This window comes from Nicotiana tabacum, chromosome 22 (assembly GCF_000715075.1).
Source record: "Nicotiana tabacum cultivar K326 chromosome 22, ASM71507v2, whole genome shotgun sequence".
Classification (NCBI taxonomy): domain Eukaryota; kingdom Viridiplantae; phylum Streptophyta; class Magnoliopsida; order Solanales; family Solanaceae; genus Nicotiana; species Nicotiana tabacum.
The window spans coordinates 51,422,485-51,445,810 of record NC_134101.1 but is presented as its reverse complement, the minus strand read 5'-3'; the positions used below and the strand labels follow the sequence as shown (position 1 = coordinate 51,445,810).

Below are 23,326 nucleotides of genomic sequence, written 5' to 3'. Positions count from 1 at the left end.
AAAAAACCATCTGAACCCTTCCCGGCACGCTCGCCCAACCTAACCTCCCTTCTTCTTCACCTGAAATTGCAACACAGCAGCAGCAGCAATGGAGTAATCCTAAAGCTTTAAAGCTTTAATATCTTCTCATACTAATTGAGAGAAACTTTTCAGCTCAAAACAAAATCTTTTTTTCATTCTCCACCGTTTATTTCTAATTTTTTTCCTGCTTTCTTGTTCACATTTTTGTATTCAATTACAAGTTTTTGAGCAATAAATCTGGAAATATCAACAATCCTCATCTTCTTCATTGTAGAAACCAAGTTTTGGTTTTTCTGGGCGTTATTGTCGGTCGTCTTCTTCACCAACGAAGCCAAAATGCCATTACTCCCTCTACAACCTCAATATACTGAAGAACTCCATTTCTTTATCCTCAAAATTCGGCCACAATCGAATTTGGAATACCAAATCGGCATCTACTTACATAACCCCAATTTGCGAAGTCCCATAAAACTAAATTAAATGTTGAATTGCAAAATAATATAAGAAAAATAAGAGAACAACTTTTATCTACAACCGACATAATGGACCTAAGCTTGTAACAATGGATGACTGTACTCACAAGTGCACATACTTCTGGATCCTTTCACCAGTAAAGCTTGATATTGACGGGAGAGGAGGTGTGAAAATTAGGTGGGCCCACATTATTTTAGGAAAAGAAAAAGAAAAAACCTAATTTTAGGTACTCAACTCCTGTCTTAGAGAGTTTATTTCACGAGATGGACTGACATGGTCGGGTGTTTAGTTGATCTTCAAGTGTCTAGCTAAAAATAAGCTGAGGTTGAGGTGTTTCGTTGATTACAACTTAAAGGAGGTTTATGTATTTCGCCACTTTTTTATGTCGAAATATCCTTTAAGAATATTAACCGATATACATGTCGAAACCTGAGTATCTGAAATTAAAATGAGTGCGGGTATTTTCACCCCAATATTTCCCTGTTTTTTTATTCTCCTATTTTTATTGGCAAAATAGATACAAAACTTTAACTTTTTTTAAATAAAATATATGTTCAAACACAATTTCAACTTTAAAAAATTATTTTTTAATATTATTTTAAAAACTATTTTTTAAAATTTCAATCAAATTTATGTCCAATAGCTAGCTAGATCTCTAGTTGGGAGAAAACTCTTTCTTTAAGTAATTAAATGTTTGTGTGAATGACTCGAAACCAACTTGATTGTCAACAAAAACAATTTTTGTTTGCCAAAAAACAACTACAGCGATCTTGATAATAAGATTAAGGAAACATCTCATTAATTTCTACGAACTGTCAAATACTTTTCCATGTTTTGGTCAAATTCATCTGTTCCGATGGATATGCCTTTAATCTGGCCTTTTAAACAAACACTGCACTTAAATGTCTAACAAGAAATTGAAACACAGAAAGAGAGAGAAGAGGAAGTTAAACCACCAAAAATTGAATTTCTGAACGGTGTTTTCGCCCTTTTTCTTTCGTAAACAGAAAAGAAAAAAAAAAGAGAGAGGAGGAAAGGTAAAAAAAGAACAAATACCTAACAAAAAGAAAACAAAAAGGCAAAACACAGAACATAACTAAAAGACCAGTCGGCATATTGAAGGTTGAACTATCGCAAGCAACTATATATTCCATTTCTTGTGCCTTTTGTCCTGAAATCTTGGTAACGATGATACGCCAGCTACCTACCACACCAAAGAGGAAAGAAAATTTTAAGTTAGTTTATAACTTTGTATATATCTCGAAGAAACAAAAATTAGAAAAGTAATACTTGACAAATTTTAATTTTCAACCATAAGACTTGTAGCCGATTGACAAAGGAAAATGTACAAGTATTATCAGTTAAACGAGGTACAAATTCCAATTTTTTCCTGAGTACTGCTGGCTTGTTAGACATTTTCACGAAGTAAATTTTTAATTTTTTTTTTCTATCAGTATCTCTTATTTTGTGGAATATAAAATTAAAAAGCCAGCTCAAATCAACTTCACTCTTATGCTCTGTCTTCACATTCTGCCTTCTTCAAAAATAAATTATTTTTAGCTTTTGGGTCCCACATGAAAGAGTCAACGCAACAACACCCAAATGACTCAAAATTTAGCACGTTATTGCTCCAAAAATCCCAACTCATTGCCTAAATATCGGAGTATCCAATGATTGTCAGCACTATATGCGATACTACCAATAATAGAACCCACCCAACTGCTATAACTGCAGATTCAGTCATTCAGATAAGATTGATGTGAATATTTCCAGCTAGGTTTTCGCATATGTCAAAAGTGTTCCAAGTACGTACAATAACCCCGTAAAAAAATGTATCCATTTGGCACTGCGATTCGAAATAGTCTAAGTGGTAAAAAGTGAAAGCAGAAGGCAACACTACTTGTTTGTTTGATTCGTTCAATTGGACCTTTAGACAAATCCAAGCTGAAAGTGAAAGTAGAAGGCATTACTACTCTCATTCATTTGATTAGTTCAATTCAATTGGCCCTTAAGACAGAATCCTACGGTGAAAAACGTTTAACACAAACGAGGAGGTTGATGCATGGTTGCTTAGACTACAGTGTATATACGACGTTTTACAATCTTCATTTGACAGGATCATTCTCATCCACTGCACGGAAGAAAAGGACGGTAAAAATTGATGCCTGGGTTGCTTGAAGCGAACAAGTTTGTAATCAGTCCACTAATCTGTGGTTATCAATAAATTGTAACGTAGGTGAGAATTCCATATTTCGCCAACTTCCTTGTCACAGTTTGATGAAGAGGAATATAAATTTTTTTTTTTTAAAAGGAAAATATCAGGAGATAACCATTTCTTTCGAGAACAAGAGCTCGGGTTGGAACGTGGTTCCGCTCGTAGTTTATGAAGCTTTCTGTTTCATGTTTAAATCATTTTGCTAACTTGTAACAATCTTTTCTGAAATCAATGATTTAGCTAAGACCATGTTTCTCAATGCAAAAGTTTCTTCTGTTCAGTAATATTAAGATTATATGGTGAGAGAAGGTACTGTTAGAAGATAAATATAGTAGTACTTTTAGTAGCTCCTCCAGGCTTTCGTATTCCAGACAAGCAATCAAAGGCTGAATTCAACTTCACAGCATATATTGTGCTGATCAGGACACTCTCACCCTAGCTCCAGGGGTAAATCTAAATAGCCAGATTAACCTAAAGTTTCTACTGGAGAGATATAAAGGGAAAAATTACAGGTTGAGGGTAAACATACAGTTCCTGACAACACTCATTCAAGAAATCATTAGGTCCAGTAAATGTTGCATTCTGAAGCAAGAAGATCCATCATTTTAAACTATTTAGGTAAAGATATGCTAGATACCAGAGCCCCTAAAGTATAAGTTAAGTAAGGCTCTGCAGACCATACAAGTGCACGTCGAACCAAAGGAAAGGTTTTGTTAGGATATGGCAGAATCTATACAATGGTTTAAACTAACATATCATCCAATTTTTCTTCTAAATAGTCCACACTAACAATTCATTCTTCCTCTTCAAAGAGCGATTTTCTTGGGAAACGAAATTGGAGATTTTTGGAAAATGGGAGGACTATTGTATTCGCAACAGCAGAATAAAATTTCTGCCGAACGAACATGGGAAAGAAGCACTAGGAGACCTCACCTATTTGGCTATTTGACTGAAAGACATCAATTGTAAATCAACAAGCCATATTATTAAGTTGGTATTGGAAACCAGTTTGTTCAGGAATACATTTACGTACTACTCCAATAGCGAGTCATAATCTAGAAAAGATATTAAGCAGGTACGTTTAGATTGAATGATCTTTTTATATTTCAAGCGAGTTCTGGTCATTTATTTTTAGCTCCTATCCTTCCATTTTTTTGAAGGTAGAAAAGTTCAAAGGTTTCCATTTATCCACATCTCTTTGGCTATTTTGCTTTACTATGAAAGAAAGTTAAAACTTACCTCGACTCTTTTGCCTACCACAAACTTGAGTTTCACGTGGTTATTAGAGCAAGCTAAGTTATAGACACCCATTGAACATCCAAAATCCTCCAAAGGGGCCCGAATCTGGAGAAAGAGTCTCAATTACTTAAGAACTCACTTAGCTTCTAGCCTATCCAGCTTTAATAATGATCTCGTTTGCTAAACTCAATCACATTGTCGAATTGGTGCATCAACTGTTGTTATTGACTATATAGTTTGTCTTTTTTTCCTTATAGTGGTGGGTGAAGTTTAAAAAGCTACTAATTTGAGAGGACATTAGGTGATTGGAGTTAGATAGCCATTATTCCCTTGGAAGATAACATTTTAAGTCCGCGTGCATGTTTTGCAGAGCCAACCAGCTATATCAAATTATTCATTTTTTTTAAAATGGAGCTGTATCAATTTATTCATGTAGTGTAAAAGATGTATTCATTTACTTTATAACGATGCCCAGAGGTAAGAAACGACTTAGCGGAATGCTTCTTAAATGTGCAGGAAAAGCTGACAGCAAGAGTACTCCGTCCCTCTTCTTTTATTTCCGTGGTTTCTCTCCTATAGGTAAAGGGAACTATATCTGACTTTTATAGGGATATAGAGAATTCTATTACTGAAAACATGAATATCAAATTTTGCTAGTGCTCTAGCGCAGAGTTTTGGATAGTTTTAATGAGTTGGTATCTCATATATCTTAGTATATTCCTAAAATATATATTGACGAGAAGGCATATTTAGAATGCAGGAATATAGGTTTCAGGAATCAGTAAAATTATAGGTCCATAAAGCCAATTTACAACTCGATCCAAATAAAGGTTCCTTACAGGTTCTACAAATAGCAAATATATATCAACTACAGACGAAATACCAAATCTCATCAGATCTCAAAGTGAGCTACATTATCATGAGTATAAACAATGCAATCCTAACTAATGCATATACCCAATATGAAACAGAAATAAAAGTAGCAACAAAAATATGATGATAAAATAAGCACTAACAAATTATGCGAGAAATTGGGGTAATCACACATGCAAAAATGAGAAGGCTCTCACTAAACCAATAATAATGAACTATAAGAGACAAATAAGATGATAGCATATTTAACTAATAATATTATGTTAGCTTGGAGCACAAGAAGGCGAAGATCCAGAAAAATAAAGTATAATAAGCATGGGAACAACAATCAATAGAAATAAATGGTCATATTGAGAAAGAGATCTGCCTCACAAAAAGCAATGTCACAGGAAAAGAGAGAGGATCAATACTGAGGTTCACCTGATTTACAGAATTTCAGTGTAAGAAAGGAAAGCCAATAGCTCCAGAATACAACTGCTTCCCCACCACTAAAGCTCAACCTAAAGTCGAAGGTATGGTGCAAAAGGTACATGCTAGACATCTAATAGGGACCCTCATAAATTTAGGATGCTACGAGAACAGGAAAGAGCGCACTAGCAAGATCAAGCTTAATTGTTTCCTTTTGCTTTCACTTTGGTGCATACCGGAATTTAGTGAAGATGCTGACAGCATCATAGAATTTATTAGCTACCATAAGGAAGAGGGTTCAATGAATTCCCCCGTTAGAATTTATGGCTCCCTTCAAAATTACGGATGTATTTCTTTGCTTTTTGCTGTACATATTCAGCACGATCTTATTGCTGAATTATACCTTTACTGAACTAAAAATGACTCCTGGAAAATTTGTCACAACACTAAGGAGGCTACAGGACTAGAGAAATAATTCCAATAATTACCAATTTCACAAGCAATTGCATTCCAACTTTTCACGGTTTTTTTCTACAACTATTCAAGCTTTTCACCTCAAGCAAAACTTTCTCAAATGCCGAACTTTACACCAAAACCATCAAGAGTCTAGATTTTCACTTCTCATCCAGGCCTCTAGATACTGAAGGTTTCATGAAATGGGAAAAGTCCAAATCTTCGTTCTCTTCCAAAAAGAATTACTAGCTAGCACATTGATCCTCTCTCTTTCCCTTGGACAATGGTAGTTCTTTTTTTCAAAAAAAAAAAGGCGGGACAAAGGAGATGGACTAAGCACCGAAACCAATTAAGAAGTTGGAAAGACAGGAGAGCACGTTATGCACAAAAATTGCTCAAAATGGAAATTTTTTTAAAGAACAATCCACATGAATCAAGAGTTGAGCAGTTACCTAGCTTAAGGAGATCTTCTCAAAGATTGCCTGACCCTTGCCCACTTTGACTACTTGGTTTCTGCTTATGTATCTGAGAGAGTAGATTAGCTGCAAATAATAGAGTTGCCTGGTAGCGTTCATTCTTGTCAACCTCTGATTCTGGTCCCTCCTGTACTGATCCATAAAGTGCAGATTGCAACTGATGCATTTGAGTTGCGAGCCCCATCCCAGAGGTAACAGGCATGCCAGCCTGTGGCTGAGGAACATTAGCACCATGAGTTTGGTTGGGCAATGAAGCAAGATTTGTTGGTTGCTGAGAGACAGATGAACCATACAGTCCTAAGGCATCAGCGCTATGAGTCCCAGAACCACTCACAGCATCCTGATGTGTTCCAAGCTGACGGTGGCGATCAACATGGGGCTGAGCTGAGAGCTGTGTACTTTGAGAAATCATGGTCGATGTCAATGTCTGGGGAGGACCACCTTGTGCTCGCAAGTTTAGGCTATGCTCTTGCATTTGGCTAAAACCAGTGGCCCCTTGAGAATAATGGTTAGGTGTGTTCAAGCCTGCTGGATGAGCTTGAAGCTGTGGTAAAACTTGCGTATGGTTGTTAAACTGGCTACCAAACTGTGCCATGTGATCGGCAGCTTGACCAGGAGCTTGAAGTTCATATCTCCAAGATTGTTGCTGCACTTTACCAGGTGCAACAGCAACATCTGATGCAGGCATCCCGGCAGATGCTCCGGCAGGCACGGTTGCCCCTTCCACACTTGATAACTTGTTAGCTGGTAGCATCTTTGCTAGGGTTGCAATAAGTTCAGGTGTTAAAGTGACCCCTGCTTGGGTTGACGCTGAAGTATTGCTTTGATGCACAGGATTCACAGGGTATGCTGCAGTATTACTTGGCTGCGCAGGATTTGCGGGGCGCGCATCAGTTAGAGAACTGACGTCTTTTGAAGGCAGCTTCAGATCTTCTCGGGTAACCTGATTATAGTTCATCTGTGAAACCCTTTCCATGGATGGCATTGCATCATACGCAGGTTGAGAGGATGTTATCCGTGGTGCATCTACATATTGAGGTTGATTGGACTCTGGTGGCAAAGATGTGTTACCAGGTATATGATGTGCAAACTTTAAAACCACCCCATAAAGACGCTCTGGACCAACAACTTTCAGAACTTTCGTAAGGAAGTCAGAAGGTGGCACCAAGAACATGGTGGTCCCATCACCAAATTTTGCAACCCCAGCACGATCTTTTGAACCCAGGTACCTCAAAAACTCTGTATACGAAGCAAAATCCTCTTCGCTATCCGGCAAGAAATAAACAATATTGAACCCAACAGCATCTGCGTAGTGTTTAGTTAGCATGTCTAATCCTGTTCTGGCGGAGCAATTGACTACCTCAGGACTGCAGAAAATAACATTTCATCACTTGACTGTTCCTTATTTATTTTGTGGTGGCATTTGAGTGCTATATCACAGGACTTAAGTATATTAAACCTATTAGAAGTAATACGGTGCATGCAACTGAATGAAGAAAAAATAATAAAAGTCGTACACATTAGTTCCAAGTTAGTGGTACCACGCAAGACCATAAATATTATTTAAGAAAAATTTCAAGTAGCCAAAGAAGAATCATGCACATGCCAATGCTAGCAGCAAGTTATCTTGATAACCTTTTCTCGAACATATTTCAGATTAAGTTTCACAATAATTCTGTGAAGAAACCCGCACCCCCCACCCCCAAAAAAAAAAATCCAACAAAAGGTTAGAAATCACTGTAGCGATCAATTGAAAAGCAAATTTGGAAAGATGAAAAGTGACCCCCATCAACAAGCTGAGAAATCTGTACAGTGTTGAATCAGTGAGGCAATTCAAAAACCTGATCTTTAGCAAACAAGAAAAATACAAAATACTTACATCTCCGATTCTATCCTTTCCCCAATAGGCACACAGCGAGCATGACAAACAGGTGTTCCACCCTTGGCGATAACGCCGCGCCATATATAGTCATGACCAGGAGCTCGACCATCTGTTCTTTTAGGAGGGAGAGAACTATCATATGGCAAAGCCCCATCAATCCTTGATCTTTTAGTTTCCCTCTGATGTTGGCTAGAATCGAAAACATCCCAGCCACCAAGGGCAGATCTATTAGGTGGTTTCTGCTCACCTGAAGGAGAAGAAAGCACCACCGGTGTTGGAGATGACTGCTTCCAATTTGGACCTCCAATCACAGTATGAGGACTTGTGTCTCGCAATTTCCGAAGCACTGGCGAATCAGTAAATTCTGGGCCTGAAATAACAGGGTCAAACCTGCCTTGCGTACCCAAAGGCCTTGCTGGGATATCAGGACCATGAATACCATAAGGTGGCAAATGCCCAGGTACATTAGAAGCCAAAATAGGGCGACTATGGCCAAATAAGCCCATCTGTGCTTGTTGGAATGGGTTTTCATTGGGATAAAAATCAGGTGCTGGGCCCATAATTGAAGGATGATACTCCAAGAAATCTCTGCCAGGTGCAGGACCACTGCTTGAATATTCTATTGTGATTCTGGGATCATTGAAAAGCTTGCCCTGCAACCCCTCTTTAGCACGCTGGGCTTCCTCTATGCTTCTAAATTCAACCAATGAGTAATTTCTATCATAAAATGTTTTTATTCCATCAATCTCACCAAACAAAATCATAGCATTGTGTAGCATGTCTTCATCAACATGGACAGAGGGTGGATAACTTATACACAAAACTTTACTAGGTTGTCCACTTTGTCCCGCTGGCAACTGGAATGGCTGCGCAAAAGAAGATGCTCGAGGTGAAAATTAGGACTAACAAGCATATATTTCATTCAACATAAAACAATCTTAACCACCCAATGTTCTAAATTCTAATGGAATATCTATACTAATCATAACCACTGGTCAACCACCTAGTTTTCTAATGTCATATCTATACTAACCACTAGCTTCAGCATTTGGCACACAGCACACCAAACTTTGGCAAATTGATGCAAACAAGTAACAGTACTAACAGGTAGTTTGGTTGGACACATTAAGGAGAGTTAATCCCAGCATAAAATTTCCACATAATTTGCAACATAAAACTCTGTATTACAAATGTAATCTACAATTTTTGGTTTCGGCATAAAATTCTACAAAACTATTGGCGCCTTTGGTTGGTAGTATTACCTGAAAAAGTGTATCTAAAGACAGAAATGCCCTTAAAGTAGGCAATCTCTATTAAACAATCCCTGTATTATCATTCACAACAAATCTTACATCATTTTTCACCACATAACAAATCCTACAATTCACCAAAAAACCCTACATTATCATTCACCACACAAAAAACCATATTATCATTTACCAGATAACAATCCATGTGTATAATCCCATTAACCAAACCACTCTTTAAAAAGATGGAAATCTTTCAAGGAAAAAGGAGCATTACATGTTGCCTTTTGAAGCCAGCATGCATAGGATCAGAGTAGTTCCTGACAAAATCTTGAGGCATAACCCGAGTGTCAGGATGGCCAATGCTCCTATTGGGATATTGTACATCCCTCATCTCCCGAAACTCCGGTCCTTGCTCCTAAAAGATTTAAGAACTCATTTTTTTATGAGGAATGATTTTAAAAAATTAAGAAACCACAAATCAACCAGAAGATTACAGGATGAACCTAAAAGTTGTGTTAGCAAGAAACAATCAATCAATCAATCAACTAAACTTCCACCCAAACTAGTTGGTTTCAGTTATATGAGTCTTAAACATTCTATCCAATCTATTTAGGAACGCATGCTAGGTAGGCATGCACCAAAGAACTCAGCATTCAGAAAGTTTATCATAATCAAACTATTTCTACATTTGTTGTCAATCTACCCACGACCCTCTTCCTTTATTCAGACTTTGGACCCACTATGCTTTGCTAAGCTCACATACGCAGAATTTACCACACCTTGGCTACACCAAACACTAAGACTATATTTTCCTCTTCAACTCAAACTTTGATTCTTAATGTTAAGTTCCACATTGGTTGAGGAGATTGATTGTGTCCTCCTTATATGGTCTTGGGCAACCCTCCCTCAAGAGCTAGCTTTTGGGGTTTAGGCACAAGGTTTATTTCTCACATGGTATCACAGCCAGGCCTATCGATCCATATTGTTATATTTCTCAATGTTGGGCCCCAGTGTCATATTATTCATGCTCCAATTATCTAATCCTGTGTGCGGGGATGTTAAGTCCCAAATAGGTTGAGAATGGATTGTAATCTCGCTATGTGACCTTGGGCAATCCTTCCCTCAAGAGCTAGCTTTTGGATTTGAGTTACAATTTACAAATTGGATTCTATATGCCTTGTACCAGCAAGGTGACTGTCGCGCAAAATTCTTTCTATAGAGTATAGACACCAAAACTCATTTACGAAAGCTAAAATCAACATCCTTCAGGTTGACAACTACTTCCATGATCATAGTATATTTTCCTCTACAAAATCTACTACTCCAGAAAACGAATCAAATCTCTACAGTAAGAGTAAACCATGCTGTAGAGAAAATAACTTACTCTTCTAGCAGGTTGTGACCTGAGATAATCCACGCGGATCTGTTCACCGCCAACTTTTTTGCCATTCATGTTCTTCAGTGCTTCTGATGCATCTTCCAGTCTAGTAAAATCAATATATGCGGTATTGCGATCCCTGATGAACTTAAATTCTTGAATTTTACCAAATCCCTTGAACTGATCTTCCAATTCTTCTTTTGGCACGGACTTGCTAATCCCAGCTACCCACAAACTTTTGCATGGCTTAGCCTGCAAACCAGACAGCATAACTGTTGTTAGACTAACTACCTGACACAGTGCAATGCATAATGAGAACCACAGCAGAACAAATAACAGACAGGTAACCTAATGTCTGTAAGACAAAATCATGCCGGGCAAATAAACCAGCACTTGGACAACTATAACAAAATCTAAAATGTTTTCAGTCATCAAAGAATAGGAGTTGAGATACCCATAGCGTTAAAGGAACTCCACAAACATACAACACAACAATAATGGCATAGTGTTGCCACGTGAGCCCAAAATACAGAGTGCACATTAACCATCAGTAAAGACGATCAAGTCGTTAAATACAGGTGGGGCTTCACAGAATAATCTCCAAGTCAATTTAGCATTCACATAAAAGTTTGTAACATTCTTTAATGAGCATATCCCGAAACAATACTATGCCATATATACTGGCCAAAATCTCAGTCCCAACAAAAAAATGAACTCAAGTTAAGAGTGACATTGAAGAACCAGACAGACAATGTGAGGCTAAGTACCAAATGCCCATATAGTAGACATGATTGTATGTGGTTAACAAATTCTAATGCATTGAGGTCAACATAAGGAGGAAAAAGTCAAGCTTCGGAGCAATTTATTGAATATTTCTTTTTCCTATAAGTAATTAACCTTCAATTCTCATGATAATGTCCAAACGTCAAGATGAAAGGGGAAAATCATTTCAAGAGGTAGAGCCGGTGAATAGTTTGTAGCAACGGACATGTCCTGTTTTTGTCTATCCCAAGTATTGTATCCATGACGTGTATACTTCAATTTGACTTCCCCCCAAACTACCCCTATGTGTATACATCTTCTACCAACCAATTCAATTAATAAACACATCACTTGAGGATCCCAAAGGGACCAGCTACCTCTGAGGTGGCATGCATGTAGCATGTATGATAATCAAGAAGTACATGAAGATTCACGCCAAATTTATAATAGCTTGGAAAAGATATGATACCCTCCTTTGATGAATAAACATATCATTATTTTGAAGAGAGAACTAGCTCAAGCCATCAGGATGCATGTAATCCAACAAAGTTGTAGTTTGCTGACTATCCGGGGCATTTTTTTGTGCTTGGATGTTCATTCTTCCTATCTGCTTACCAACTATCTGCTCTTTCTAATGGTTCATAACCTTCACTTATAATATCCAGCTATACCTTTAGCAACTAGAGTTGTAAAATATGTATCACCAGACACCCACTACATCCAAACTTAACAACCCTTTAATCCCAAAAGTAAATACAGGGAGTCACCATATATGCATATCATTTGTTTTTGTTTTATACCAAACACGTTTGTATAATAGAATATCTTAACTTTCCTTCAGCTAGGCTGTTTTCCTGTAAGGACTGGTTCTCTTGTATTCCCTAGAAAGTATCTCCAATAGGTGGTAAACCAGGGTTATTTTCAGAAAGTATTATCAAGTCTTAGCCATACTTGTGAAAGGTGAAAAGAATCTCCTGAACTTCATTTCCAGAGGGATGCTTATATAAGTACTAATTCTTTTCATAGATTTACATAATAACGCCTAAACATTCACATATTGATTCTTCTCTTTTCTTCTATTTGGTGGAGACATAACAGTCGATGCACTGATAAGTGAAATTTACTTTATACCCATCTATATTGGACTTCGTTGACATATAGATATTCCTTATTGAGAGTAAACATTCGTTTCTAAAGGTTGTTCCATTTACTTTCATTTACTAAACTTTTAACAAGTAATCAGTGTAAGATAGAATGAAACTTCATCAAACATTTTCACAAGTCTTGAAATATTAAAGACAATTTGAGTTACTAGATACCCATATTTTGGAGCGGTGGCTAAACTACTACTCAACTAATTAGCATTTGTTGTATAATTAATTAATTACACGTATCAGTTGATCTCAATGTCTATTAAAATGTTACGGGAATTGCATTTGGAGGATGAAGCATCTGAGAACCCTTGAGAAAGGACGTGGACACAAAAAAGTCCAGAAATCTCCATCAGTTAGAATGGATATATACAAATAAAACGGAATCTATATAACATATATAGTACGTGGTTAACATTTACGTCGCAATTGATTTGCATTTTTGATGGTATTGCAGCTGGGCGATTAACGTTCTGGTTTTTTTCTACAAAAATCTGTTTCAAGGCAATCTAGTTTCGAACAACAAATAGTGCCTATTGCAGATCGTGCTCGTGGTCTTGGATGTGTGAAGCGATCCGTACCGTTCCAGTATATAATGAAATATGCTCTTTTTTTTCTATTTTGGTTACCTTTATGCTACACAACATATTGGTGGAACTTGGTATAAACTTCGAATAAAAATCCTAAAGCTTTGCAAATTTGAGCAGCTTTTGAAGTCTAATTCAACTTTAATTCAGTTGCGCAGTATTCAGAAAACTCCATAAAGGTTATTTGCCTGGTCTAATTTTGTTCGGTTCATAAGTTCAATGTACCAATCACCGATTTCGCAGCTGATAAAAATATTTCCTCTTCAACACAGATTGGTAAATGTTTGGGAGGGAACTGCAAATAGATGTTGGCCAGATCTCCTAATTGCAGAAATTTGATTTCAACGATTTCGGCCGAATTTACGATACATTGCTTCTCTAATAGCGTATTCGCATTAGAACAAAATCGGCATATTTCAATTACTAAAATAATAACATCCATAAAGTGAAAAAATGTCTCTCTACCCGTTAGATATCCAACCCTCCCCAGATCCAAGTTGTTGTTGACTTGTTGTTGTTGTCATAGGTAAAAATACTTGTTGTTGTTGTCATAGGTAAAAAAATACTTTTTTTCTTCCTATATTGTTCATCTATTTCCTTTTTCTATTTTCTACGCATCTACTTATCTCCGGCGTAGATCTCGTTTGGCTAGTCATTTTATCTTTTGTTTTGATTTTTGAGTGAGGGAAAAGGCTTAAGGGCTTCCTGTAGATGATCGGGAACACACAAACGTTGACGACAAATACTAACAAAAATAAATTTATAAACATCGATGAAAAAACAACAAAAATCCATCTGATTGAACATAAAAACAAAAAAACAAACCGGTTTTGCGAACTCAATCCTAAGTGGATTGCCGTGAAAGAAAGATCCTTGAAGCGCGTCCTTAGCCTCTTTAGCGTCGTTGATGTTCTTGAAATAGAGAAAAGCGAAACCACGAGCCGAATATGAGGTTACGCTATCAACCGGCCCGTACTTCTGGAACAGACCCGTTAGATCGGCTTCCGTTACGTCGGGGGTTAGATTACCAACCCATAGATTATTAGACGGCATCTCTCCCGGCGGCGCCATTATCGAACCCTAAAAAACTAGTTTAACACGAAAAAAAAACTAGAAAAAATTATTAGATTGAGATTTGGAAAACCGAGAAAAGAGAGAAGAGAAAATTTTGATAGCAATAGAAAATCAGAAAATAATTATATGTATTTGAGAAAGGCGTTTTTCGCTTTCGGTTTGCTTAGAAGAGAGAAGAAGAAAAGAAGAAGAAGAGGAGGCGCCGATAAGAAAGAGGGAATTATGTGAATCCAATGCTATAAGAAGTCACATCTTTTTCGGTTGTATTTGTAAATGGACAACTTTAACCCTCTTGTTTGTATTATTTCCTTGGCAAGTTATCCTTCCTTCCATTTGTCCTTGTGGGGACACGGCGAAGAAACATCGAGAAGTCTAACCAAATTAAAATGAAAAATCAAAATGTGCACATTTTATTAAATTTGGTTTTGGTGATTAATAATATTCTTTTGGAACTAAACTTTTGTATTAATCCCAAGCAATAATCTTTACAAAGCCATAGTTAACTATCATCAGAAATCTATCTATAAAATTTAAAACTATGTCTCAGACTTCTAATTCCGTACATAGTAAATAAAAAATCAAAAGAAATTGGTATTGTGTATATGCATAAGAAAGATAATGCAAAAGTTAATTTCCTCTATGAAGAAATCAAGTTTTACTCTGACATCAATTGTTTCAATTAACACCTGGAAAGTATTTTCATAATGAACTAATGAAATTCGGGGAAAACATAAAAGCAGTGTCCAGTTAGGATTCTGGTCATGTTCTCTCTTTCCTCGTCCTTTTCAGAATTCAAACTGCAAAATGCTACGATTGAAAGAAATGGTACACACATTCATTATAAAATGAAAAAGTAAATTTCAAACTTGATCCATAAAATAAATACAGTAGTAACTAAAAAGCATTTCTTACTGTAACAACTCTGTCGGGTCAAATTTAAGCGTATGTGATATGTTATCAGAAAGACAGAGAGTCCAAGGCAGAATCTGGACTCTCCAAGTTAAGAGAAACATGAACAGGAATCAGGTATTCCTTGTCTGTTTTCTCACTTGTAGATGTACTTTCCCTATACAAAAATTGTATCTAACACATTGTCTGGGTCATTTATAGGCGAATTCCTAAAAGTTATCCTTGGCACGACGAATGGCTCCCAAGGCTTCTGTGTCATCAGCAGTGGGTGGAATGTTTAGCAACTTCCGGATTTCTGTACTTGAAGTTCGAAGAAATGGATTGCATAGCTTCTCTGCTTTGAGCGTTGTTGGAATCTAAAGCATCAAAAGATATACTTAGCAAACACTGACAGTTAGCAGATAAATATTCCCAAAAAATAGAGGGGAAGATATACACATACTTTTACCTATTACGCATAGTTTTTTTTGTGTAAAAATCAAAAATGCAACATAGATATTACTGGATTCCTCAACCTAGGAAGGTAAGACACCTAGGAAGAAATTCATGAATCATTCGAATCATCCCAAAATATTTACAATTTAGCTAAACCGCTAGATTGTTCTCATTAGAGTTTTCAGGAAAACAAGCTTACCGTTGGCAAGCCCTTCTTGCGGAGATTGACAACTTGTGCGGCATATGACTGCAATTCTTCATTACCAGGTTCTACAGAAAGTGCGAACTTTGAATTGCTCTGTTAGAACATGTCAAATAGTCAGGTCAGAAGCAGCTGTCAACGCTATCTAAGTTATCACCGAACAATAATGTTCAAAAGTTAATTTACCAATGTATACTCGTGGCCACAGTAAACATTTGTATCATCTGGTAAGGACATGATCTTCCTCAATGAAGAGAGCATCTGTAACATAAAGATTATCTTTTTTAGTAGTATTTATTATTTACGGTCGGCAAGTGCCCTCACGAAAGTCTTTCTGCACAGCGGACCTAGCTCTGTTAAGATAGATGATGCATCACTCATTCACATTCCAATTTCAGATTATATAGCAGACAGTTTTAGTTCTTGTTCCACCCAAACCAAAGCAATAAGCATAGTATTTAACACCGGGGTATGATAGGTAAGAGATATTTCTTCCTATACTACCACATTTTAAACTTGGCTAGCTCACTCCAAAAACTTTTATGGTTTTGATAGATTATATAATTTTTCCTGGTAACCCCAACCACCGAAACCCCCTTCCGTTGGGCCAACAGTGGCTTTTTCTATTTTTTACTACTAGTTTTACTTATGCTACTTAATCGGTCTGACTTACTTGCTAGTTGAGAACCATCAACATCTGAAGCCAAATAGAAAAGAACATACAGAAGCTCAATAAAAGAAAAATAAAATGCAAGACAAACTAGATGCATACGGCCCACAAAATAGAACTCTACTTTACCTGCTGAGGAGTGCCTTCGAAAAGCTTACCACAAGACAAGCTGAATAGTGTATCTCCTGTGAAAATTGTCTTTGACCTCGGGAAGTAAAAACTGATATGCCCTGTCATGCATTTTTTCGTATTAGTAATGTTGAGGAGATATTTCAAGCAAATAAAAACACATAAGATCAAAAAGATAACACAGTTTAGATCAGCAGTAATCCCCACTTTGCCCTCAATCTAAAATTTCTCGTCAGAGATCAGTGAAAAGAATAAACAGTTGTAGTGAAGAGCGAAGGGACTACATCTCTCCCAATTTTAAATGACACTATCTCTATTTTGGAACATGCCAAAATGTTTGACATCATTCTATTCATAATATCAACTTTCAAAAGTTTCTCAATTCGCATCTATTTTAACTAATTATTTAAAGTTTTGATGGTTATCTCTTTCAAATAAACTTCTCAAATACTACACTAATATATTCATCCAATACCAGTCATATATGTATTTACTAGTCAAACTAATCTTTTAAATTTCGTATCCAATCAAATAGTGTGACATAAAAAGAACACGCCCAATCAAATGGTTTTACATGAAAGTGGAGCGCGTGGAGAGATTAATTAAGCGTTTGAATTATTATACAGCTCTATTTAGTGGAATACATTTCTGATAAAAATACCTCTTTCCTTGATCTATCATCTCTCTCCTTAATCTCCCATGAGTAATTGGACATAGGACAATAATTATCGTGGTAAAATGTCAAATCTCTCATTTGTAAGATGTTATTATACTAATGGATAAGAATTTTCTCAATGTGGATGTACTGGTTAACCTACTCCCAACCGGACTTAGTAAACCTACACTAGATGGATATTTCCCACAGCACATGACCAGCAAGTAAAAAAAGGGCAGCCGGGTGCACAAAGCTTCCAGCATTCACACATGGTCCGAGGAAGTTCCGCACCCCAAAGAGAATGATGTAGACAACCTACCCTAATGCAAGCACACATGACGAGCAAGTAATATGAAGGATTAGTAACTACCTAAAACCACTCATAGAATGAGAAAATCTACACAAAAATGGTTCTCTGCTCCCAAAATGGAATTGATATTTAACCATAAAGGGAAGCAGGAAAAGAAAGACGGAAAACCAAAAGACAAGAACCGTGCTATTTGACAGGGAAATAGATGTCTGTTCTGTCATATAGCCTCAAGAGCAAAAAAAAAAGGACTATCAGACAGTTCAAGGAAATCTTCAAATGATATCAGGCACTAATATACAACCTCGCGTATGACCAGGAGTCTCCATGACAAGCACCTCATGGCCTGCGAACATCCATTGGTCCCCATCATTTAGGGCTATATCAATACCAGGTATTCTATCACTGTCTACTCCAGATCCAATTACCTACAAAATCACGTAAAAAATGAAAGCCTTTTTGACAAAATTTCAGCTGACACAAATATATTGACCCTTAATCTGCTAATCAAAGAGAAATTGCCTGTTATAGTTATACAGGATTTTTTAAGTGTAAGTTTAAGTTAATTCTAATTTCTACCCAGTTCTAAAACCAAAATCATTGAGCTTGAAGGAAAATAGTTTTTGGTATTTTAGTTGTCTTTTTGGATTTCATTCCAGATTCGGTAATCTAAACCAGTCCCCCCAGCAATGCCTGGCAAAGATACTAACAGAGAAAATTGTACAAACAGCACTTAAAGTATTTCACGAGATTTATGGCAACAGAAATGAAGCGCTAAAGCAACTGTACATTCCTTCTTTTCAAGATCACTCTGTTGAACCAAAACCTGTAACCGGATAAAATCCAACCCCCGTCCTAAAAAGGAGGGGAAAAAAGAACCAAAAGAAAAACATTGAAAATGGAAACAAAAAATGAACCAATCGAAGTACTCAGAAAATACTAGATTTATGTTAATAGCTGCAATTCAAATCACTGCGCCAAGAGGAAAACCTCATCATACCTTTGCCCCATACCTTGCTTTTAACTCCATGTTGCCACCAGTGTGATCATAGTGATGATGTGTGTTCAAAATGTAAGTCAAATTGCGGTTGTTTCTACTAAGTGCATCTATAACAGGAACAGCTTCAGAAGGATCCACAACACCAACTGTTCCAGTATCCACATCGTGCAATAGATATGCATAATTATCCTGGAGACATGGTATCTGGCAATAGACAACAGAAAAGATGAGCAAAACCTATCAGGGTTTCTCAACATAGAGATGGAAAGCTTTGTTACACTATAAAGTCAAGATGTAGATTTCCTATTTGTGCTTTCTTGTTCAGAAATAGAAAGCAGAAACACATAGGGAAAGAAAGTGGAAGAAAAGCAAGAAATTATATTATTTTTTCTCAGCTAGTAAATCTGCTTCCTGAAAATAAAAAAGCACGAAATTTCCCATCTTTCCCACCCAAAATGAAAGTAGCACACTACCATTTCTGTGAGCTGAGACTTAGATATTTGATTATTTTGTACTAGCAACACTAGTGTAAGAGCATTATGCCTTTCTTATGGTAAAATTTATACAAAAAAGATATTACCCAGTAAGAAAAAGACGAACACGTCTGCATATCAGAGAATATAAGGCGCTAAAGAAAGGAATCCCATTCAAGAAGTTCATCGAATTGTTCATACAAGTTGGAATGTCATGAGCACGCCAAATAGATTCAGTCTTCAGTTCAGTCCCTACAGCTATTGTTAATGCCCTTGATAGATTTCAGAAGTTTTGACCTGTAAAGGCAGGATATTGATTTTTTTTATTATTTTTTTTTTTGATAACCGTGGTGTCCGGGCCAGCTTGCACGCACCTCGACTAATTCCACGGGATACCTGCCACCTCCCACCAGCAACAAGTACGAGGTAACTCTATCCACCAAGGCTTGGATAGATGGGAAGAAATCGCCTAGTGTTTTTTGTCTCCGCTGGGATTTGAACCTGAGACCTCATAGTTCTCACCCACTTCATTGACCACTAGGCCACACCCTTGGGTGCGTTCAATCACTATATTATAGCCCACATTTTACAGCATACTGGACAACTACCCAACTCCTCCTATTCAGGCCTCTAGAATTTCAATAATTAACCAGTTGTGCAGCAGTTACTTCAGAAACGGTGGGTAAAAAATGCCCATCATATTCCAAAGATGTTGAACATCAAGATCCATCCTTTGAAGCTATCTCCCACGGAGCAGGTGAACATATGATAGACAAGCAGCTTTGCTATGGCAACTTTCGAGATGTCACTTAGTTATACAGATAACTCTCAGGAGGATCTGTTAATTAACTCTAACAGCTGACTATCATCAATTACGGTGATCTCAGGGGTATACAAAGGCCATTAATACCAAATTGCAACACTACCCGTCACACTTGGCGTCTTCATATAAAGTAATCATTTTTGCACATTACCACGCAATAGGAAGGTGTGGAGGTCGAGTATTAGGGTTGTGGGTTGACAGGTAGTCGAGAGTTTCTCCTAGTCTCACCAGCAGTATTAGTACTAGTTTTAGTTTACTATTCCTAATTCCTTGTTTGTACACCGTGTGTCATTCTTACCGGTAGTATCAGAACTATTCTTGTATTTTCCTATTCCTAAATCTTTGTTATTACATGGTCATTTGCTTTCATTGTCCTATTACATTGTTATTGCTATTGTTTGTTTATTGCTCCCTTTTCTGTTCTTGAGCCGAGGTTCTACCGGAAACAGCCACTCTACCCTCATAGGATAGGGGTAAGTTCTGCATATAAACTACCCTCCCCACACCTCCACTTGTGGGATTTCACTGGGTTTGTTGTTGTTGTTGTTACCACGAAAATATGCTCTTCTTACTGGTCTGCTCGAACAATTTTAAACCCCTCTAGCATCAGTACTTTCTATCTCAATCACTTGTTCGAGATAAACTTACAAAAGAAAGAAAGGACATTCAGCAATGTTCTAAAGCCACTAATGGGTGAAATATTTTTCCATTGAGAGGAAAGAATAATTAAATGTCTCCAACACTAAAATGACACAACAAATAACATTATACGCACATAAAATGCATGTTAATGAGGACTCACCAGTTCGATTTGCAAACTAGAAGACGTACTGGTAATGCTACAGAGATTAGAAACTCCAAGCGTCCGACTAACTCCACGTATGGTCTTAAACGGCATTGAGAAAAGCTGCATAAATCCATAGAGGAGATTCTTCCTAAGAGAAAGCTGTCTCAAACCAGGCCATACACAAACCCCTGTCTGAGTCTAAGAAAACCAACAAAAAGAATTAAGTCAAAATGCAAGCCAAAAGATTAAAGATCTAAATACTAATAAAAGCAGCACATGTAACTAAGCCACCACCCCACCCCAACCCCAACCCCCCAAAAAAAAAAAAAAAATTATGAAGCAGAATAACAAAAAGAGTCCCACAAGAAGATCAGATAGAATCAGTAAATAACTGACGGAGAAGCAATTCTTGTAAAACCTTAAACCTTAAAATCTCAGACCAACATAGGAATTATCAAAAGCTAATTAAGGATACAATAAAAAGTGAAAAAGATCCCAACTTTAATACAAATCACTCCTACATTTATATATATCGGTACTCAAATTACACAGTTGGTGAAGACTTCACAGTAAATTCATAACTAGCAAGGAAACATGAATTCAATTTAGGGAGAGCAAAAAACACACGGGCGAAATAAATTCATCATTTCTCCAATTCACTTCAACTATTTTCAGAAACCGCAGAATACTTCAATTCATCCACGCCAAATAAAAAATAACCATAGTCTTCCAGACACATAACAAAGCTGTACTGTAAGTCGTAGTTTTAGAATACTCTACAAATTACCAAAAATATTTAAAGAGAGCTATGTACACAAATTAAAGGGGCGGAAGATAGAAAGGGAAAAAAAAAAAGAACCTTAGAACAAGGGAAGGAGGCCATGGCGGAGGGTGCAATTCTACAGAAGGTTTGCATAATTTCGTATTTGCAATAAAAAAGTTGTGTAGAGGAAGGCAACGGTGGGGCTGTCGCACGCTTTCACACACCCACTTTGTTTTTCGGCTTTTCGGAATACTTTATATCAAATTGCTAATTACTTGCAAGGCATACAAAAATCTTCTTAGAATATGCTCCCTTTTCTATTCTTTAAAAAAATATTTTACTTAATCTTATTTTGTTATTCCCACCATATATACTCTCTTTGGGATACCGATTAATTCATATTCAAGTCCTATACAACAATCACCACATAGTGAGTTACCACATGGCTTAATTCCTAAGTACCACGGGTTGAGATTTGAAAGATTCTATACATTTTATCATGACGTCAATAATAAAAAATTTCGTTAATATTAGTTAGTTAGTGCAAGTTAATAGAACTAGAAATCAAGTACTTTTACACTAGAAAAAAATTATTCTATGGCTTTGATTAACTCTACTTATTACTTCATTTATCCAAAAGAATGTTTTTCTTCTTCTTCTTGAGCTTAAAATTAAGTTTTTGACCAACATTTTAAAAGTCAACTTACTGCCTATTTGGTATTAACGAAATGCATTTTTTTTTCTTTGGTGACACATAACTCTGAAGTTGTAAGTGGAGGTACTGAGCAATCCATCTCGTCAACATGGGCGGAGCCAGAATTTAAAATTTATGGGTTCAGGTTTCTAAATTTTTTAAGTTACTGGGTTCTAAATTAATAATTTATACATGTACAATAAATTTCTTAAAACAAATACATAATTTGAACGAAAGCTATTGGGTTTGATCGAACCCGCAAATTATACTCTCCCTCCGGCCCTGCTCGTCAACGAAATGCACTTATTGTACGTGCTAGTGAAAAATTTATAAGTATGTGGATAGAATAGTGGCATCAATTGATCGGGAATCAAATGTTAATTTACTAAAAAAATGAAGGCTTAATTTTGTACTTAGAAGGTATTATGTATTCAGTGGATGTCCACGTGGGGTCATTAATTACCTCCAAAGTGGAGTATGAATTTGTCATGTGATTGTGCGACCTCACATGAAACGTGTCCCCATTAACCAAGGCACACAGTAAAGGCCGGCATCATTAATAAAAATATCAACTTCTTATCTTAAATTATTTTGAAAAGCTAGTCTCTTGAGATTATTTTAAATTTTAGTGGATAAAATTATAGATATATTACATAAGAATTAGTTGAGGTGAGGATAAATTGACTCAACAATCAAATAACATCGTTTTGTTATAAAATAAATATCGTAAAATAAACACAAGTATAGAGAGAAATTGATTTATTATTCAAACTTCAAACTTATATAAATAATGTACTGAATTCTCTTATATTTATAGAAGAAAGGAAGATGTTGTGTAAGATGTCACTGCAAGCTGCTGTGTAAGCTGCTTGTAAGCTGCTACTGCAAGCTGCTTGAAAGTTGTTGTTGTACCAGATATAGATAATCTTCTACCATTAGTAATATTTATCCATAACGGAGTAGCGAAAGGATAAACTTCTTCAGGAAGCTTATTTCCAATAGAGTACTAAGCAGATAAATATATTTACGGCGGAGTCTCATATGGATAAGCTTCTCCAGGAAGCTTATTTACAACGAAGTACTAAATGAACATCCATAATATAATATATTTATAACACTCCCCCTTGGATGTTCATTAAAAGATAATGTGCCTCATTAAAACCTTACTAGGAAAAACCCCATGGGAAAAAATCCTAGTGAATGAAAAAGAGTACACATATTTAGTAATACGCATAA

At 36.6% G+C, this 23,326-nt stretch overlaps 2 protein-coding genes across 4 annotated transcripts; both read right to left on the bottom strand.

The window, feature by feature from the left end:
- Positions 1-1,438: 1,438 nt before the first annotated feature.
- LOC107763232 (flowering time control protein FPA-like) lies at positions 1,439-14,483 on the bottom strand. Of its 2 annotated transcripts, XM_016581704.2 has the most exons (6): positions 13,995-14,483; positions 10,676-10,921; positions 9,566-9,706; positions 8,039-8,907; positions 6,136-7,526; positions 1,439-1,699 (listed from the first exon to the last, which is right to left on the bottom strand). In XM_016581704.2, exons 1-5 carry the CDS (start codon positions 14,238-14,240, stop codon positions 6,155-6,157), a joined length of 2,874 nt encoding a protein of 957 aa, XP_016437190.2. In that variant the 5' UTR covers positions 14,241-14,483; the 3' UTR covers positions 1,439-1,699; positions 6,136-6,154. The 2 variants fall into 2 exon arrangements, with proteins under 2 accessions (XP_016437190.2, XP_016437191.2); XM_016581705.2 differs by lacking the exon at positions 9,566-9,706 and having other exon boundaries at positions 13,995-14,482.
- Positions 14,484-15,109: 626 nt separating this feature from the next.
- LOC107763231 (putative hydroxyacylglutathione hydrolase 2, chloroplastic) lies at positions 15,110-21,652 on the bottom strand. Of its 2 annotated transcripts, none has more exons than XM_075244243.1 (8): positions 21,493-21,652; positions 20,649-20,831; positions 18,551-18,754; positions 17,855-17,978; positions 16,589-16,689; positions 15,976-16,050; positions 15,787-15,885; positions 15,110-15,508 (listed from the first exon to the last, which is right to left on the bottom strand). In XM_075244243.1, exons 1-8 carry the CDS (start codon positions 21,547-21,549, stop codon positions 15,362-15,364), a joined length of 990 nt encoding a protein of 329 aa, XP_075100344.1. In that variant the 5' UTR covers positions 21,550-21,652; the 3' UTR covers positions 15,110-15,361. The 2 variants fall into 2 exon arrangements, with proteins under 2 accessions (XP_075100344.1, XP_075100345.1); XM_075244244.1 differs by lacking the exon at positions 21,493-21,652 and adding an exon at positions 21,261-21,281.
- Between the last annotated feature and the right edge of the window lie 1,674 nt (positions 21,653-23,326).

Coding starts and splice junctions, on each gene's coding strand:
- LOC107763231 (XM_075244243.1), bottom strand. CDS start 21,549: ATGCAAACCTTCTGTAGAATTGCACCCTCCGCCATGGCCTCCTTCCCT. Junction 20,832..21,492: donor CCTCCTTCCCTTGTTCTAAG/GTTCTTTTTTTT, acceptor TGGTTTTCTTAG/ACTCAGACAGGGGTTTGTGT. Junction 16,051..16,588: donor TCGAAGGCACTCCTCAGCAG/GTAAAGTAGAGT, acceptor TTTATGTTACAG/ATGCTCTCTTCATTGAGGAA.
- LOC107763232 (XM_016581704.2), bottom strand. CDS start 14,240: ATGGCGCCGCCGGGAGAGATGCCGTCTAATAATCTATGGGTTGGTAAT. Junction 9,707..10,675: donor GGTCACAACCTGCTAGAAGA/GTAAGTTATTTT, acceptor TAAATCTTTTAG/GAGCAAGGACCGGAGTTTCG. Junction 7,527..8,038: donor GAAAGGATAGAATCGGAGAT/GTAAGTATTTTG, acceptor TATTTTCTGCAG/TCCTGAGGTAGTCAATTGCT.